Raw genomic sequence first — 20,262 nt, 5'->3', positions numbered from 1 at the left:
GGAAGGTGATGGCCTAGTGGTTTTATTGCTGAACTATTAATCCAGAAACTCAGCTAATGTTCTAATGTTAATTTATTCGTCACAGCTAAGATTATATTAACATTGCAATGAAGTTATTGTGAAATTCCCCTAGTTGCCACAATCCACCGCCTGTTTGGGTCAATGCACCGAACCAGCACATCTTTCGGAGTGTGTGAGGAAACCCACGCAGACACAGGGAGAATGTACAAACTCCACACATGATGTGGAGATGCCAGTGTTGGACTGGGGTAAAACAGAAAGAAATCCCACAACACCAGCTTAAAGTCCAAACAGGTTTATTTGTAGCAAAAGCTGCAAGCTTTCGGGACAGGCTGGGAGTTCTCTCCACACAGACTGTGACCCAAGTGGAAAATGAACCCAGCTCACTGGCGCTGTGAAGCAGCAGTGTTAACCGCTGTACTACGGTGCCTTCTGGGGACCACGGCAGATGGTAGAATTTGAACTCAGTAAAAAATATCTGAATCAACTGATGACCATGAAACCATTGTCAATTGTTGGAAAAACCCATTTGGTTCACTAATGTGCTTTATGGAAGGAAATCTGCTGTCCTTACCTGGTCTGGCCTACATGTGACTCCAGAGCCACAGCAATGCAGTTGACTCTGAACTGCCCTCTGAAATGGCCTAGCCACTAAGCAAGCCATTCAGATCAAGGGCAACTAGGAATGAGATAAATGTTGGTCAGCCTGTGATGTCCATGCCCAATGAATGAATAAAAAAAAAATTCTATCTGACATTTCCTTTAAATGGTAGAATTTAAATGTGGCGAATTGGAGGACTGAACCATGTTGTCACATATTAGCAGATTATTATTAAATAATTTTTAAATAATAATTATTATTACACATATTATCTTGTTATTAGCACAAGAGTACACAGATTATTGGTGCTATAATTCCACCGGTACTCACTGTTTGAAAAATGTAAGTTGCATCAAAAGGAAAAAACTTTGAACAAGGAAATTGTACTTATTAGCACCCTATTCTTAGTGCTATCCATCTCCTTTGAGATTCAAAATAGCATCATGGCACATAGACGCTTGTGGGGTGAATCATGTGGAACATCAATGCAGGCTTTAGCTCATATATGCACACAGTAAACATCTGCCAGAAGCATACAGAGCAGGTGGATCATGGCATCAACCCCATGCATTGCTGATCTGAGTCCTGCAGTTCCATTTCGGAGCCCAGTGCTCCAGCTGATGTTCTCTCCTGAAGACACACAGCTGAACATGTATTCAGTAGCAGGGAGGACCCAGGTCCACAAACCTTCCCCCTTCACCCCCAATAACACTCCCCACACCCGCCCGCAAGTGCTGTTAAAAGGGATCATCAAGTAAGTTTCTGGCTTATGTCTTTTGGCTTTTGTCATGATTCTAGAACTATTTAATGCTTTATGTAATTGTTTCAAGTTACTAAAGTATACAGGGTATGGTACAACCTGCCCACAGGGGAAGGACCACATTGCCAATGATATGAAAAGACTCTAGCAACGAGCCACCATGCCAGGCTGAAGCTGAATACCAGAAGCAAAAGTGGTTTCACTCCCTCTGCTCCTTCTGCTGTGTGACCAAAACCAGAACTCATGCATGACAACAGTTATGATGCCTCCACTCTGTGGCAGCCAGTTGTACCAGTTGCATCTGAGACGTTACTACAAATCAAAGTATGACCACTGGGTGACAATATGCTGATGATTGGGTCATAGAATCATAGAATCCTTACAGTGCAGAAGATGCCATTCAGCCCATTGAGTCTACACCAACTCTCTGACTTATCCAATCCTTTCCCCTGCCCTGTCCCCGTACCCCACACATTTACCGTGGCTAATCCCCCTAACCAAATATCTTGGGACACTAAGGGGCAATTTAGCACGGCCAATCCATTTAACTTCCACAGCCGATTTTTTTCTGACCATTCATGCCAGACGTATTTTCCCATCCTGCTGCAGAGAAGTCGGAGAATTTGGTGACAAGCCAAATCTCCATTTATTGCAGTGGGAGCATGGCACGAACGAGCAGTAAGATCATGCCCCACATCTTTGGAGTGTTGGAGGAAACTGGAGCACCAGGAGGAAACCCATGCAGACTCTACTCAGGCAGTCAGCTAGGCTGGAATTGAACCTGGTCCCTGAAGCAGTGAGGCAGCAGTGCTAACCACTGTGCCCACCATGCCACCTGGGCACACAACCCATGCACAAGTGAACAGCAAGCATATAATGAATGCCATGTTGCCAGACAAAATGCAGTGCAGCAGTTCATTAATGTGCTGAAACAATGCTTCTGCTGCCTGAGCCACTCTGGAGGAACCCTGCCATATTTGCCAGAGAGATGACAAGGTTTGTGATGGCCTGCTGTGCGTTGCATATCCTCTCCATCATGAATAGCCCTTGCCACCAGCTATACACCAAGTAGCCAAGGAACAGAAAAGGGGGAAGAGAATCTTGATGGCCCCATACTAGCCTGACAGCAGCATCACTGGCGAGAGTCAGGCTGCTGACTTTCAGTGAAGGCTACTGAAGACATTCATGGAGGAAAATTTCAAGAAACTCTGCCCCTCCAAAGCCTGTCCTTTTAAGTTTGTTTATTAGTGTCACAAGTAGGCTTTCATTAACACTGCAATGAAGTTACTATGAAAATCCCCTAGTCGCCGCTTTCCAGCACTTGTTTGGGTACACTGAGAGTGAATTTATCACGGCCAATGCATCTAACCAGCACATCTTTCCCTGCACCATCTCAGCATTGGTGGCAGCAGTCTGGGCTTGTTGGCTGACAGCAAAGGCAATGGTGAAGTGACAGGGTGGAGGAAACGAGAGGATAGCAGATTCATGTTCCACACTCCTGTGGCAGCACCTCAGTAATCCTACTAATTCACTGGGAGACAGATTACTGGATTGCTGAGGCACCCTCCAAGCCCCTTTGCATACTATACACCAATGCCATGATGGTGGCAGTCTGAGTTTGACAGGCAGCAAGGTGATTGTGTGTGATAGAAGTTTGAGCTTATTACAGTGCTCAAATCCTAGGTAGCTGCTTCTCATGCTGCAATGTAAACATGATATCAGCTATCAAATGCTGCACAATGGTGAGGTCCCCAAGCTTTGACAAAGTATTATCTGGACTCAAAACATCAGCTCTTCGCTCTCCCTACACATGTTGCCAGACCTGCTGAGATTTTCCAGCATTTTCCCTTTTGGTTTCAGATTCCAACATCGCAGTAATTTGCTTTTACACCATATTTTTATTGACCTTGCTAGTAATCTGTCCTTCCACCACCAATGATTTATGTACATATATGCAAGTCTGAGTGTAAATGTACAAAAATCATTCAGGGTGGCTTCTGCACCCATTTAGAATTGTACCTTTTATTTTATATCGCCTCTCTAAGTTCTATTACAATGAATCACTTCACACTTGTCGAAATTAAATTTCATCTGCCACTTGTCCACCCATTCCATCAATCTATCTATATCCTTCTGAAATTCTACACTATCCTCCTCATTGTTCACAAAGCTTCCAAGTTTTGTATCATCCTCAGATATTGAAATTGTGTGCTGTAGCACTAAGGTGTAGGGCATTACTATATAACAGGAAGAGCAAAGGTCATAACACTACACTTGGGGAACTCCATTTCAAGCTTTCCTCTAGCCCAAGAAACATCATTTGACTATTACTCACTGTTTCCTATCACTTAATCAATTTCATATCATCTTCATTATCTTTTATTCTTTGAGCTATAACTTTGCCCAGAAGTCATCTGTGCAGCACTTCTCTGATCAGAACCTTCTACACACCTGACGAAGGAACAGTGTTTCCAAAAGTTTGTGGGTTTACTATCAAATAAACTGGTTGGACTTTAACCTGGTGTTCTGAGACTTTTTACTGTGTTTACCCCAGTCCAACGCCGGCATCTCCACATCATGACTCTTTCCTATAAACCAGTGACCCCCATCATATTTTATACCCATAATGGCAGAACAGACTGGTTTAAAAATTTCTCTGGACAAACAGGTATTTTTCTTTCTTGACAGATGGGGACTCATTGTCAAATGTTTCTCTGCATCCCTATCATCAAACTGGCATTTTCCAGGAACTGCCCAGTAACAAGACGGTGAGAAGAAGAACACAATATTCGTCTCCCAAAAATGAACAGTATCCTTCAAGACAGGACTCAGAACTTGAGATTCCACCTTTACAGTTCACGTATGAAGAGCTGCTGCTATGTGAAGACAGTAGACGACCCCTGAGAGAACTTCCTATTACTCTGGCGGAAAAAAGAAAAATGAGGTCTGTTTTGTCTCTTTACAGTGATAACTTGTACTGATGTTTAGTTGTATCACTTCCTGCATCTACTGGTGCACAAGGCAGACTTTTGTCAGCACCCACAGCAATGGTTTTCCTGGAACAAGTTGCTAGCCTGTCAGCCAGAGGCTTATAACTTGAGAGACATCACTCCACACCAAGCACAGCTGACCAGGAGTGTCTGTCACACTTGCTGTGTGTCCTTGGTATGTTGGAAAGATTTACTGGTTGAGTGCTTGTTGATACTGAACCTTTTGGCCACGTGATGAGTACACTTTCCTTTGCCATCAAGTTCTGGGGTAGGACCCGAACGTGGAGCTTCTGGCTCAGAGACAGGAATACTATCCACTGTACCATAAGATATTGATAATGATTGGTGAGATATAGACACCTTTACTGTCTAGCAGTTTTATGCAGAAACTATTTAAATTTGGATGCTATTTCCACAATATTTATTCATGAGAAATAGCTGAATAAGACTTCAAAAATTCTAGGATTTTTCAAAAGGTTGGACTCACCTACTTTTGACAAAAGATCTTGAATCATTTGAATGCCTTTACTCCAGTGTATTCCATTATCCTAAACATCCATGATATCTGCTCATTTCCCTATATCCTTCTCCTTCCTTATTTTGTTTCTCGAATGCTGTCCCACTATGTGTTCCTGCTTCCCCAACTTGGGATGACAGCTCCAGGAGGCTGTCATCTGGATGAGGACACACGGTCATATATGCAGCTTTCTCAGGATTTCATCCCGTGGAACCACTATTTAATTGGGATACGAGCAGTGTTGGCAAAGCCAGCACTTGTTGTCCATCCCACATTGCACTTGATAAGGTGCTGGTGGTGAGCTGTCTTTCTGAGCTTCTGAAGTCCATCTGGTGTGGATGCATCTATAGTGTTGATAGGAAAGACATCCCAGGTTTTTGACCCAGTGGCCGTGAAGAAACAGCGATACAGGTCCAAGTCTGGATAACGTGTGGTTTGGAGAGTAATTTGTGGTGTGTTGGCTTTGGGAATTTGAGAAGTGAGTTACTCTCCATAGAATTCTGAGGCCGGAATTTTTGCCCTGCCCTCCATGGGAATCTGAGCGGGCAAGGGCCGTACCATGGGTAGACTCATTGGCGGGATTTTATGGTTTAGGGATGAGCAAAGCTGGAAAATCCTGCCCCTAGACTCTAACTTGCTCTTACAGACAGACTGTGACTTGGATGAAGGGACTGAATGGGAGGTTGTTTTAAATCTGCTGATGATACAAAGAGAGGTAGGAAGGTAAGTTGTGAAAAGGACATCAGAAGTTTACAAAGGAATATAGATAGGTCATGTAAGATGGAATATATGTGGATTTGTTCACTTTGCCAGGAAAAATAGAAAAATAGTACCTTATTTAAATGGCGATTGCAGAAACCTGAGATACAGAGGGATCTGAGTGTCTGGCACATGAATCAAGAAAAGTTCATATGTGGGTAAAGCAAATGATTAGGAAGGCAAAAATAACATTACTGTTTATGGGTGGCACGGTGGCACAATGGTTAGCACTACTGCCTCACAGCTCCAGGGACCTGAGTTCAATTCCTGACTTGGGTCACTGTCTGTGTGGAGTTTGTATGTTCTCCCCCTGTCTGCGCGGGTTCCCTCCGGGTGCTCTGGTTTCTTCCCACTGTCCAAAGGTGTTTGGGTTAGATGCACTGGCCATGCTAAATTGCCCCATTAGTGTCCAAGGATGCATAGGTTAGAGGGATAAGTGGGGTAAATATGTGGGATTCTGGGGATATGGCCTGGGTGGGATTGTTGACGGTGCAGACTTGATGGGCTGAATGGGCTTCTTCTGCAAAGTAGGGATTCTATGTTTATTGCAGGATGAATGGAATTTAAAAATTGGGATGTTTTGTGACAGTTGTTCAGGACATTGGTGAGACCACATCTGGAGTATTGTGTACAATTTTGGTCTCTTTATTTAAGAAAGGATATAAATGCATTAGAAACAGTTCAGGGAAGGTTCAATTGAGTGATACCTTGGATAGAGCAAGGTTGTCTTCTGAGAAAAGGTTGGAGAGGCTGAGCCTGCATCCATTGGAATTTTGAAGATTGAGAGGTGATCTTTTTAAAACAGGTAAGATCCTGAGGGGACTTGACAGGCTAGATACTGAAAAGCTGTTTCTCCTGGTGGGGGAATCTAGAACGAGGGGACACAGTTTCAAAATAAGGCATTAGAGACTAAATGAAGAGAAATTTTTTTGATTAGGAGATCATGAATCTTTGGAATTTTCTTCCCCAGAGAGGGGTGGAGGCAGCTGTGTCATTGAATATTTTTAATGCAGATTCTTGACGAAGAAGAGAGTCAAAGGTTATCAGAGATTGGCAGGAATGTGTAGTTGGAGAAATGATCAGATCAGTCATGATCTTATTGAATGGTGGAGCAGGTTCAAAGGGCTGGGTAGCCTGCTCCTGCTCCCAATTCACATGTTCATATTGATGATGTATTAATATGGCTGGTCGAGTTAAGAGTGTGCCCATGTGATGGTCAAATGATTGCTATGCATTCGTACATTTCCTACTTAGTAATATTGCTGCTTATGAGATGGTTTCTGCGGGTACCTGGAATACACTGAGTTTGGGATAACTTCCCCATTTTCCCATTATCTAATGAATGACTATCCTCTTGGTGGAGGAGTGGGAATGGGAGTGGTAAGTCGACTATCTTTGTGGTTAAGTTGGCTTTAAGATGATAATTTTGACAATGGAAAATTGGAACTGGATTTGCGAACATATTGCCTGAGCTTATCTATGCAAGATTTCAGTATTCCAATTCGGAATTACAAGTGGGACCTTGAAGAGAAGACTTATCAAATCACCACTTAACCCTTTGCCTTGATATTGGTCAACTTGCGATAATATTCACTGGACAGAGCTAAACTATTTGGTCCTGACAGGGCCATAACTTCATCGGAGTGACAATTGAGTTGGATTGTCACTCCATTCATACCTACTTACCTGGAGTGTTGGTGGGAAGGAGGACATGTCCCATTTTGTTATGGCACCAGCTGCCATAAAACAGGTAAGTTTAAAGGTGGGGGGGGGGGGGGGGGGGGGGGGGGGGGTGGGGGTGGGGGGGTGGGATGGACACAGGGAGGTCATCAATGAGAAGCGTTGTTTGTCAGTGGGGGGAGGTTGGCGTAATGGGGAGGACAGTAGGAGGGTGGCTGGGCATTCAGGAGATATCTCAGGCAGTTTGGGGATGGATTCCTCTGGGACTGGTGGTTGACGTGTTGCGGAGACAGCCCATTGCTTATGACGGGTTGGGGAGGTCGGCATGTCTGTGGGGGGTACGGTTATGTAGGGCAATTGTCCATCAGAGATTTGAACCTCCTGGGTAATTGCCATGTAATCTTCACTAGGAAACTTCCAGCCTTCTCCAGAGCATTTTTGGGGTACGCCTCAGTTACTCTATCCCGGGACACAAAAATTACAGGCCAAGTTTCCAGCTCAATGACTTTTCATCAGAACTGGGAAAGATTATCAAATTAAAATGTTAACTCTGTTTCTCTCCACAGACGCTGCCTGACCTGTTGAGTATTTCCAACCTTTTTGTCCTTATAACATTGTAATAGTTAGGCATAGAGAGAAGAATGAATACAACTGTTTTGGTGGTGGTGACTACAAATAAAGGGAAATCTTTCAGAAGGATACAGCTTAAATATCCCTCGCAACTGGCTTCATTTTTCGGATGTGTTTAGTTCATTATAATCTATTGCAATTTGTCTGTAAAACAAATGCAGCGCGCTGGTCTAAAAAAATCATTTGGTCCACGTGCTCTCAAGGTGGATCAGGAACAGGGTGACCCATTTGTTTGTCCATTGCATTGAAATTTAACTTTTCCACAGAGAAAAAAGAGAGTGTGACACTGGATCTCTCAGCAGCTGGGAGACCTGGAAGCAAAGCCAGCGGAAATCACTGAAGCGGCTGATGGAGGAGGTGACACAGGCCACGTCTTGGTTAGAATTGTGGAAGAGGTCCCTGAGTAAAATAGAAGGTACGAGTGACTACTTCAGTGTGGGATATTGTACATAGCACAGGAGGAGTCAAAGTGTCAAAAACCTAGGCGAAATCAGATGTGTCCGTCTAGCTCAGTTAGTAGAGTGTGAGAGTCTTAATCTCAGGGTCGTGGGTTTGAGCCCCACATTGGGCTTTGTTATTTGGGTGGCAGGGTAGCACCGTGATTGGCACTGCTGCTTGACAGCTCCAGAGACCTGGGTTTGATTCTCAGCTTGGGTCACTATCTGTGAGAATTTGCATGTTCTCCCTGTGTCTGCATGGGTCTCCTCTGGGTGCTCTGGTTTTCTCCCATGTTCTGAAAGATGTGTTGATTCGGTGTATTGACCTGAACAGGCGCCGGACTGTGGTGACTAGGGGAATTTCACAATAACTTCATTGTAGTGTTACTGTAAGCCTTACTTGTGACTAATAAACTTTAAGTAAGGAAGACGTTTCCACAGCAGGGAGATGGAGATATACAGTTTACTTGAAGTAAACAGCACTGCACCTCGGTGAACTACCCGAACAAATCTAATTGCGAGTAGGGTTTGTTGTAAAGATTCTTATGTAATAAGTTGAAGAAAGAGAAAGCTGGGAACAAAAATACAGAATAATGGAGAGTAATGAATAATGGAAATGATTGCATAGGTGATTTCTGCCCTGGGAGAGTAATGGAAAGTACTTTGTCATACTGGAGCATTTCCTTGAGTGAAATAATAATTGCGGTCACATATGCAACGCAGATTTACCTATTTTTTAATCTTCAAAGGCTGAATGTGTTTTGTCTGGAATCATGTACGACTTACTGCTTTGTGTTGTGTTGTGAACCAGGTCGCTATGGCACTGGCATCCAATCATACTTCATCTTCCTGCGCTTTCTGGTCTTCCTGAACCTTTTCGCCTTTCTTTTGGTTGGTGGTTTTGTGCTTCTCCCATCCATCCGTATCAATAAGATGAAACTCAATCAAACAGGCACAGAACACCCGGAAAACAGTGAGTATGACAAGAGCGTGTGTCACACGAAGCCAGTGCACTAATTTGTGGCACTTTTAATATACTTCATGTGTGTTCTTGTATAAATGTGAAATTGGTTTACCCGGTTCAATTGACAGGTTAAATAAATTGGGTCTTTCGATATACACATTGTTAACTACCTCTTTAACAATCAGTGCTGAGATGGATGCATATATTGCGGCCAACATTTAGCATATTCAGGGCACATTGCCTTGTTTAACAGTCTGTTAGTGGGCAGTATTTGTTGTGGTGGAGACATTTCGCGTTTACAAGAATATTTCAGAGTCTCTTCCTGAAATTGGCACAGTGGTTAGCACTGCTGCCTCACTGCGTCAGGGACTTGGGTTTGATTCCCAGCTTGGGTGATTTTCTGTGTGTAGTTTGCACATTCTCCTCGTGTCTGCATGGGTTTTGTCTGGGTGCTCTGGTTTCCTCCCACCGCCTGAAAGATGGGCTGGTTTGGTGGATTGACCTGAACAGGCAACTAGAGGAATTTCACAGTAACTTCATTGCAGTGTTAATTACTTATGACTAATAAATAACACTTTACTTCATTAAAAGGCCCCCCCGCTTCTTTGTTGTGATGCCTTCGACTTCATTTCAGATTGAGCTAATTCCTGAAGTGTTAATTTAAAAATAACACCACATCCTCTATTTGTTTCCTTTTAATTAAATAAAGAAAGTATTTGAGACATCTCTTCTATTGCCATTATCTTTATTTTAGCAGTTAGATTCTGAGATTATTTTGAAGAAATTTTACTGGCAGTTTGATGTGCGAGTCAGAAATTTCCATAACCAAATACATACCCCTAAAAACCCATGATTTACCTCTCAGGTGGAAGGTTTAAAATTTATTTATTAGTGTCACAAGTAGGCTTACATTAACAGTGCAATGAAGCCACCGTGAAAATCCCCTAGTCGCCACACTACGACACCTGTTCGGATACACTGAGGGAGAATTTGGCATGACCAATGCACCTAACAGCACGTCTTCTGGACTGTGGGAGGAAGCCAGAGCACCTGGAGGAAACCCACGCAGACACAGGGAGAACGTGCAGACTCTGCACAGACAGTGAACAGGGAATCAAACCCAGGTCCCTGGCTCGTGAGGCAGCAGTGCTAACCATTGTGCCACTGGTAAATCATCTATACCTGAAGTTTTATTTTGTGGGTATTCGTTTACAATGTAGGCAGTGGTTTCAGACAGAATGTCCCATTTACACTGTTACTGTTAGTCTCAGGCAGACAATATCCTATTAATATTGTTACTGCTCTTCCTAGAACGGGCAGTGCCCCATGTATACAAAGGCACCAGCTGCAGTCACAGGCTGGGCAGCATACCTTTGCCCAGTGGAGTTAACCTATGCAATACATCATTTGCAGCATCTGCTGGAATGCCAAAGGTGAGAACGTTGTACCTGTTTAGTTACAGATATCATGGCCTTCCTCACATTTTAAATGGAATGACAGTATCTGTATCTATAGGTTTGTATTAATTTCTTCCCAAAGTATTCAGGAGCTTTGGGAGAACTCTCATCCCATGTGAAGTCAATAGATGTGAAACTATCCTCATCTTTCCTGGGATCTCACACTGCCTTTCTTCTGGCCAGGTTCAGGCCTGATGCTAGTTTTACATTACAATTTCAGCACACCTTCAGTGGTACATTTGTGTTGGACTAGCCCACATTAAATTACATTGTAGTCGATTAAGATGCTGAAGACCGCACACACAACATTAACAAAATGTGTTTCCAATTTCCTCTTCAGCATCTAAATGTTTCGCCTACGATCCACATCATCATGGCTTGGTTCGTTTTTATGCATATATCTTGGATCTGGTGTCTGGAACGGTAAGTTATTATTGCTGAAAAAAGAGGCATGCTATCAAAGTTTTTCATCTTGCACTCATCCGGACTGCCACACAAAATAAACCAACAGTAAAGGGAATAACAATTTATGCTGCATGAGAAGAGACTGCTGATTAATTGGAAAGTGGACTCTGATTGGCAGAGGCATTGCCATAGAGAGTGCAACAGAGAACAGTTAACTGTCAACTGCCACATTTTTGTTTCAAATTCAAACCAGACAGGTCGACTCAGATTGGTCAAGGTAATGCCACAGAGAATGAACCAGGGAATGAGTGCGCTCCAAGTTTGTTTAGCTGGAAAAGGCACAATGTGTGGATGTGCTCCTTCTGACTACAAAGGATAGGCCCTGTGTGTGAATATATGTGTTTTGTAGCAGATTATGTTATTTAAATCAAGAATGTGATTAAAATTAAATGCTCTGGGCATCACAGAGAGTTATTCAGTTCAGAAGTGATAAATTCACAACTAGCCATGTGGTATTTAGAATCCTAGAGTGTCTACAGTGCAGAAGGGGGCCATTTGCCCTATCAGGTATGTACCAACCACAATCCCACCCAGACCCTATTCCTGTAGCCCTATACATTTACCCTTGCTAATCCCACTGACACTAGGGTCAATTTAGCATGGCCAATCAACTTAACTCGCACATCTTTGGACTGTGGGAGGACACAGGCAGTCATGAAATCATGAAATTGAAAACTAAAAAAAAACTGCTGGAAATACTCAGCAGGTCTGGCAGCATCTGTGGAGAGATTGGACAAAAGGTTAAAGAAGGTGCTGAAATGAAGGAATATACTATCATAGGCAATAGGATATAGAGCCAGAATTAGGCCTTTCAATCCATCACAACTGCTCCACCATTTGATGATGGCTGATAAGTTTCTCAACCCCATTCTCCCACATTTTCCCCTTAACCTTTGATCCCCTTATCAATTAAGAACCTACCTATTTTGGTCTTAAATGCACTCAACGACCTGGTCTCCACAGCCTTCTGTGGCAATGAATTCCACAGATTCACCATCCTCTGGCTGAAGAAATTCCTCCTCATCTCTGTTCTAAAGGGCCATCCCATTACCCTGAGGCTGTGCCCTCGGATTCTAGTCTCGCCTACTAATGGAAACATCTTCCCCACGTTCACTCTATCCAGACCTTTCAGTATTTTGTAAGTTTCACTATCAGCACATCCTTTGGTCTTTTTTTTAATCCAATTCATTCCAATCAAGCCCAATTCAGAGTGTCAACAAGTTGAGACATTCCTGATCCAAGCTGACAAGACAGGGCTCTCACCTCCTGACTTGGGCTTGATCTACATGATCCAAGCTAATTGGAGTCGGTATAGCTCCTCCTCCAAGGTTTGATCTCATTTGCACCTTAGCCAAAAGGCCGAGATGTCGCTTTTAAAAATTGCTTCAGATAAAGCTAAAATGTAACCTAATGACTTCAACCTAATGAATATGGCTAAATGACTTCAACCAAATGCAGCACATCGATACTACACTTGATCTTAGCCAAAAGGTCTTCAACACTAGCATTAACACTCAATTGGGTCTTTAACCCATTACATCCTTTGTTGAAATCTCTCCTAGTTCCCACTTATCTCTGAACTTCTACTCTACTCCAGCTGCTCCATTGCCCCCCTGCCCGCCCCCTTTAAACAATGTAAAATCCCTCACACTTCTCCCTCTCCCTAGTTCTGAGGAAGAGCCATATGGACTCGGAACTTTAATTCTGCTTTTCTCCTGCATTTTCTGTTTCCCTTAACAGGATAAATATGTGTGGTTACGGGGCTAGAGCCTGGGTTGGATTGGTGTTGGCGCAGGCTCAATGGGCTGAATGTCCTTATTCTGCGCTGTAGGGATTCTATGATTTCTTGTGTCCACAATATTTTGTTTTTATTTGAATTTGTGATATCTGTATGGTTGGTCTGACAACATAACCACAGTGTCATTCAAAGGGAAAATGAATGTGACTAAATTTGATCACACACATGAGGTTTGTGTTAAGTATCAAATAAGAACTAAGGTTACACACACTTCCCGACAAATTGGGAGGGTGGGGCAGGGGGGAAGAAGTGAGGGGAGTGCAGTACGACCATATGATCTCCATATCCAACACAATATCTTTGAATTGTGCTATTGAAAACCTGCAAGAGACGCTGCAATTAATAACTTGTGGTCTCAGTTTAAGTTTTTAATTGAGGCTTGTAAGTAATTGCCTCTAAAAAAGAATCTTCCTTTCTGCCTCTGCACACTGTCATTTGGTCAATTAACTTAGATGATTAGTTGGAACTGGCACTGCTAATTGCAAAGCTGTTTGGTGTTTACAGTTGAAGAGGTAGGGCAGCAGAATAATGGAAGACCTGGTTGAGTTGTCACGCAGAATTAATTAAGAGGCCCGGAATGTTTTATGATCTGTGTCATTTTTCTGTCCAGTACTTTCAACCCCTTAGATGGGTTTCTGAGGGAGTGTATGTAAGTTCTTCATTGGCAAATGGTGCAATCTTACAAAGCAGAACTGTGAAAAGTGATCTTTAAAATCATAGAGTAAAAACCAGAATAAAGAAAATGCTGAATAAAGAATCAAATGTCAAAAGTAATAGACAAAAAACTATATATCCCCTTTGAATTAACAACCTGAGAGCTATACATAGCCGTTTTAGCTCCTGAACCGTAATTTGTAAAAAATCAGTATTTAAAAATCATTTAAGAAACTTGGATAACAGCATAAAAGTACAACGTTAGTAATTAGCTCCATAAAATAGTAACATTGTGAGATTGCAACATTTCTCCACAGGATGGTGCCATCATATGTTTTATTGAATTTAGTTTGCAGAAATCAGCCAATAAGTGGGTACTGATCTCCTTTCACCATTTTTATAATTGCTATTCATTTCAAGCAATTATTCTCACTGAAATAACTGCACCTTGAGAGCCTCATCTCGCCACTCTCCCCAGTTAAGAGAGCAGATAAGAACATAAGAACATAAGAACATAAGAAATAGGAGCAGGAGTAGGCCATCTAGCCCTTCGAGCCTGCCCTGCCATTCAATAAGATCATGGCTGATCTGTTGTGGCTCAGTTCCACTTTCCTGCCCTCTCCCCATAACCCTTAATCCCCTCTCTTATCAAGAACCCATCAACCCGCTTCTTAAAAATATTTAGCGAGGCAGCCTCCACCACTTCAACGGGCAGAGAATTCCAGAGATTCACCACCCTTTGAGTGAAGAAGTTCCTCCTCAACTCCGTTCTAAACCGCCTCCCCTTTATCTTGAGGCTGTGCCCCCTAGTCCTACTGTCTTTTTTGAGCGGGAAGAGTCTCTCCACCTCTATCCTATCCATCCCATTCATCATCTTATACGTCTCAATGAGATCTCCCCTCATTCTTCTAAACTCTAACGAGTACAAGCCTAGTTTATTCAGCCTCTCCTCATAGCTCAATCCCCTCAACTCCGGTATCAGCCTAGTAAACCTCCTCTGCACTCCCTCCAGGGCCAAAATATCCTTGCGCAGGTGCGACGCCCAAAACTGCACACAGTACTCCAGCTGCGGCCTCACCAATGCCCTATACAGCTGCAGCAAGACCTCCCTACTTTTATATTCAATCCCCCTCGCTATGAAGGCCAGCATCCCATTCGCCTTCCTGACCACCTGCTGCACCTGCAAGCATATCCCTATTAGTCGTCTTAGACTTAGAATCATAGAAGGAATGAAGGAGGACATTCGCCCCATCGAGTCTGCACCTGACCACAATCCCACCCAGGCCTTATTCCTGTAACTCCACACATTTACCCTGTTAATCCCCCTGACACTATGGGCACTTTAGCATGGCCCATCACCTAACCTGTACATCTTTGGACTGTGGGAGGAAACTGGAGCACCCGGAGGAAACCCATGCGGACATGGGGAGAATGTGTAAACTCCACTCAGATTGTCACCCGAAGCTGGAATTGGACCTGGGTCCCTGGAGCTCTGAGGCAGCAGCGCTAACCATTGTGCCACTGTGCCATCCCAGATTTTAACCAGATACCGGGACATAATATCACAAATCAAATTGCTAATTTGTAACACGTGCAATTACACATGAATACAGTACCAAGTTCTGGTTCGGGGCAGCAACGTGGCACAGTGGTTAGCACTGCTGCCTCACAACGCCAGGGACGCAGGTTCAATTCCAACCTCCAGTCACTGTCTGTGTGGAGTTTGCACTTGCTCCCCATGTCTGCGTGGGTTTCCCCTGGGTTCTCCGGTTTCCTCCCACAGTCCAAAGATGTGTGGGTTAGGTTGAGTGGCCATGCTTAATTGACCCTAGTGTCAGGGGATTAGCAGAGTAAATATGTGGGGTTACGGGAATAGGGCCTGGATGCGATTCTGATTCGTGCAGACTCAGTAGGCCGAATGGCCTCCTTCCGCACTGTCAAGATTCTATGATTCAGTGGTCAAGAACTCCAATAAATTTCGAGGTGAAATCTCACAGTTTAAATTATAAATGGCACCCAAATCTATGCATCCTGCATTAGATTTTGTTGGAGAAACTTCCAGAAGAAGCCTAAACTATTTAGCTGAAATGACCAAAAAATGCATTTTTTAAAGTAGGCCTTAACCTGTATGAATGTGTGTGTGTGTGTGTGTGTGTGTGTGTGTGTGTGTGTGCGCCAGTCACTGAGTAAGGTGGATGGATGCCTGGTCTCAGAGCTCTGCGGCTCTCGAGAGCTGAATGACATCAACATGTATTCTTTCAAATGGGGTAAACTAAGCTGATGTCATTTTATTTTCTGTCTGAGGGCCTTTACACAGCCCTCACACTGAAGGGCATTCATAATGAAGCATTACAGAGGACCACAGTACTTGACACTTGGCGAAAGAGAATGCTGCCTAGTGTGCCCTCTAATTTAACCACAGCCAACTAACTGTGGTTAACTAATCGCAGCTTGCAAACTGATCATCAAGATCACTCAGTTAAACTTGTGAGGACAGTCTGACATTTAACCAATGCAGGCAAATATAATTTATATAGCTTCATTGTTTAACAAAATTATTATTTTTTAACACCATGTTACTCCACTGGATTTAGAAAGATTACTTATTAGTGTCAGAAGTAGGCTTACATTAATACTGCAATGAAGTTACTGTGAAAATCCTCTAGTTACCACACTGTGGCACCTGTTTGAGTACACTAAGGGAGAATTTAGCATGGCCAATCCACCTAACCAGCATGGCCTTTTGGACTGTAGGAGGAAACTGGAGTACCTGGAGGAAACCCACACAGAATTGGGGAGAACGTGCAGACTCCACTCAGACAGAGACCTGAGCCAGGATTTGAACCCGCGTCCCTGATGCTGTGAGGCAGCAGTGCTAACCATTGTGCCATCGTGCCGTTTTATGTAACTTTTGGAATGTGTTAGTTCAAAATTATTTCCAGGAAATGATTTTCATCAAAAGATTTAATAAACATTTTTAATAAATCATCGGATGTGGAACAAAAAGATTTGAAGGAAAAATTAAATTTCAATTAAGTACCAACATTGGAAAGTGCTTTTAACATTTCTAAATGCCACAAGGCACTTCCCAACAGGTGAAATGGACCCTGAACTAGCTCTGGGAGGAGAGGCAGGAAGAGTGACGAAAGACACAGATATATTTTGAGGCATTTTTCAGAGGTGCAGAGTAGTGGAAGAGGTGTTATGGCACTATGGTAGTGTCCCTATCTCTGGACCAGAAGCTCTGAGGCCATAGAAGGGACATAGGAACTAGAAGCAGGTATGGGCTATTCAGTCCTTCGAGCCTGCTCTGCCATTCATTTTGATCATGCTTGATCATGGAATATCCTGATCTCCCTTCCCCCATATTGCTTGATCCCTTTAGGCTCAAGAGCCACATCTAACTTTCTTCTTGAAATCACACAACGTTTTGACCTTAGCTACTTTCTGTGGTAGGGAATTCCATAAATTCACCACCCTCTGGGTGAAGAACTTCACCTTACCTCAGTTCTAAAAGATGTACCTCTTATCCTCAAACTATGACCCCTAGTTCTGAAACCCTTAGTTCCCACCATTGGGAACACTCTTTCTGAATGATGGAGGATTTACTCAGCGACCATGTATTGCTAAAAATTTTAGACTCAATCCAGTATCCTGCCAAAGATATTTGACCAACGATTGGTGGGAGAACAATATTGTTCAGCTGAGGATCCCTTAGAGAAGGTCTTGCACTTTCCAATACTAATCTAAAGTACAATAACTGAGTTAAATCATTTATACATTTCTTAAAAATTACTTTTCCCACCTTTCCACAGGCGGAACCTATTATTATTATTATAAATCAATCAATTAATGTCTGTTAAATCCCTTTTCCAATTACACTCTGTTATCTGACATCATGGAATCTCATTAATTTATCTCATCAATTCCCATTTGTGTTCATGACCAGATCAGAAAATGGAATTCCTGTGTCTGAGAGCAGCTGTTTTATCTCGTATGGCTTGAATGTTCTATTCATTAAATAATTACATTGTTCGCATGAAGTAACATTAAGAACTCTACTATTTGAAACTTCTGAATGTGGTCTGCCTTATCAGGTTTCACCCCATCACACCATGCAATGACTTGCCCTTGAATAAATCTTCACAAAAATATAGCTGCATATATCCTAAAATATATGTTAGAATTAGAAAATCTCATACTTATTATTCTGTCTTCATGCAGAAAATTTCTTGTCAATCTGTAAATCTAATCTGAGGTCATTCATTCAGTGGTTAGTAATTCATTCATATTGTAAACCCCGATTATTTAAAATTTTGTAGCCTACCAAGAATTTTCCTGTAACACCCCTTATTGTCAAACTACGATCCCTAGTTCTGGACTCTCCCACCATCGGAAACGTTCTTTCTGAATCTACGCTGTCTAACCCTGTCAGAATTTTATAAGTTTCTATGAGATCCCCTCTCACTCTTCTAAACCCCAGTGAATATAATCCTAACTGACTTCGTCTCTCCTCAAATGACAGATTTGCCATTCCAGGAATCAATCTGGTAAACCTTTGCTTTGCTCCTTCTATAGCAAGGACATCCTTCCTCAGAGAAGGAAGCCAAAACTGCACACATTACTCCAGGTGTGGCCTCACCAACGCCCTACACAACTGCAGCAAAACATCCCTATCCCTATACTCAAATCCTCATTCGTTCATAACTATCCAAACAAGTCGATTATCGAACTGAAAATACTTCCAATATCATGGAAGCCCAATAGTACAGAAGGGAGCCATTTGGCCCATCAAGTTTTTACCAACCACAATCCCACCCAGGCCCTATTCCCGCAACTCCACATATTTACCCTGCTAATCCTCCTGACATTAGGGTCAATTAATCATGGCCAATCAACCTAACCCATAAATCTTTGGACTGTGGGAGGAAACCAGAGCATTCGGAGGAAACCCAACCAGATACGGGTCAGTGGTCCGAGGCCAGGATTGAACCTTGGTCCCTAGCGCTGTGAGGCAGCAGTACTAACCACTGTGCCACTGTGTTTGGTGGCAGGTGGTAAGAGCTGGAGAGTTTTCTTTTGAGCTTATCTGAAATTGTAAGTGAGGATTAAGGATTTAGAAATCTGTGAGATGGGAACTGAGGACCCAGTGGGGGGGTTTTCCAGGGCGATGGTGAACATGGCTCGGTGAGGGAATAAGAAATGGACAGTGAAGCTCTGAACAAAGTGGAGATTGTGTGGATGGATTCTGAAAGGTGAACATTTGAAAAATCAACCTCCAAATGTGGATAGTGGCCTAAACATTGACGAAAGGGCAGCAGAAAGAGAGACGGTCAGAGTGTGTGTGTGTGTGTGTGTGTGTGTGTGTGTGTGTGTGTGTGTGTGTGTGTGTGTGTGTGTGTGTGTGTGTGTGTGTGTGGATAGGGATTAATTGAAATTGGTGATTGCTAGAATGTTAAGGAACAATTGGGAAGGTGGATGGATATGAGGAGAGGCTAAGATACAGCTTCCATGTGACGGGCTTATGTCTTTTCACTGCAAGGCTGGAGGAAGTTCAACCAAAACCAATTATCAAATATACTGTCATTAGAAACACAATGACCGAGTAATCAAATGTGCAGATTTATAGTGGAGACCAACATTGATATTATGATTAAATTCCTTAAATAATTCCTTCTTAATATTGATTTTTTTACAGGGATTTATGGAAGCTTCCTACTTGTTCTATGGGTACTATACATTTGATGAAAACCAGACCTTTAACTATAACCTTCCTCTGGCCTACCTGCTGACCATGGCCGTCTATTTCATACTTTGTCTCTGCTGGATTATCAGAAGGTTAGTACTTTCACAGCCCTTAACCCTGTCCTCATTTTAAATTCACCACTGTTGATCCAACTGTGGCATGGTGGCACAGTGGTTACTACTGCAGTCCCACAGCATTAAGGATCTGGGTTCAATTCCCAGCTTGGGTCATTGTCTGTGTGGAGTGTGCACATTCTCCCCATGTCTGTGTGGATTTCCTCTGGGTCCTCCAGTTTCCTCCCACAGTCCGAAAGGTGTGTTGGTTAGGTTCATTGGCCATGCTAAATTCTCCCTCAGCGTATCTCAACAGGCACCAGAGTGTGGTCACGAGGCAATTTTCACAGTGACTTTGTGTAAGCCTACTTGTGGCACTAATAAATAAACTTCAGCGATTAAATATTGAAAAATTCACTAAATATTGAAACCACACCCTCAGCTGGATTCCTTCCAGGCCTGATGCTAACACCCCCACGTACCCTCAGGTCTGATCTAGCCTGACTCTTGCCACTGAGGCTCAACCCAGCCATCAGTGTCCAAGGCCCACTACCTCCGAGGTCTGACCTCTGACCAATGACCCCACCCCTGCTCTTTGGCCCCTGACCTCTGACCACCCCAACCACCAACCTCTCCAACTTCTGATCCCTCCTGCATCTGACCTTCAACCACCCCCACTCCTCCCTCCCCCAATCCCATCCACTTATCTTCAACACTTACATTCTCCCTG

At 43.1% G+C, this 20,262-nt stretch overlaps 1 protein-coding gene across 1 annotated transcript in view; it reads left to right on the top strand.

The window, feature by feature from the left end:
* Positions 1–20,262, top strand: part of LOC145356667 (transmembrane channel-like protein 7) — a 48,133-nt gene that overhangs the window by 701 nt on the left and 27,170 nt on the right. The window contains 5 exon segments of the mRNA XM_080209533.1: positions 4,071–4,326; positions 8,225–8,373; positions 9,207–9,368; positions 11,157–11,239; positions 19,432–19,571. Coding sequence (XP_080065659.1) covers positions 4,071–4,326; positions 8,225–8,373; positions 9,207–9,368; positions 11,157–11,239; positions 19,432–19,571 — 790 coding nt within the window.

This window comes from Carcharhinus amblyrhynchos, chromosome 21 (assembly GCF_965287045.1).
Source record: "Carcharhinus amblyrhynchos chromosome 21, sCarAmb.v2.hapA, whole genome shotgun sequence".
NCBI lineage: Eukaryota > Metazoa > Chordata > Chondrichthyes > Carcharhiniformes > Carcharhinidae > Carcharhinus > Carcharhinus amblyrhynchos.
The sequence above is the reverse complement of the archived record's forward strand: the minus strand, read 5'-3'. Positions and strand labels throughout refer to the sequence as shown.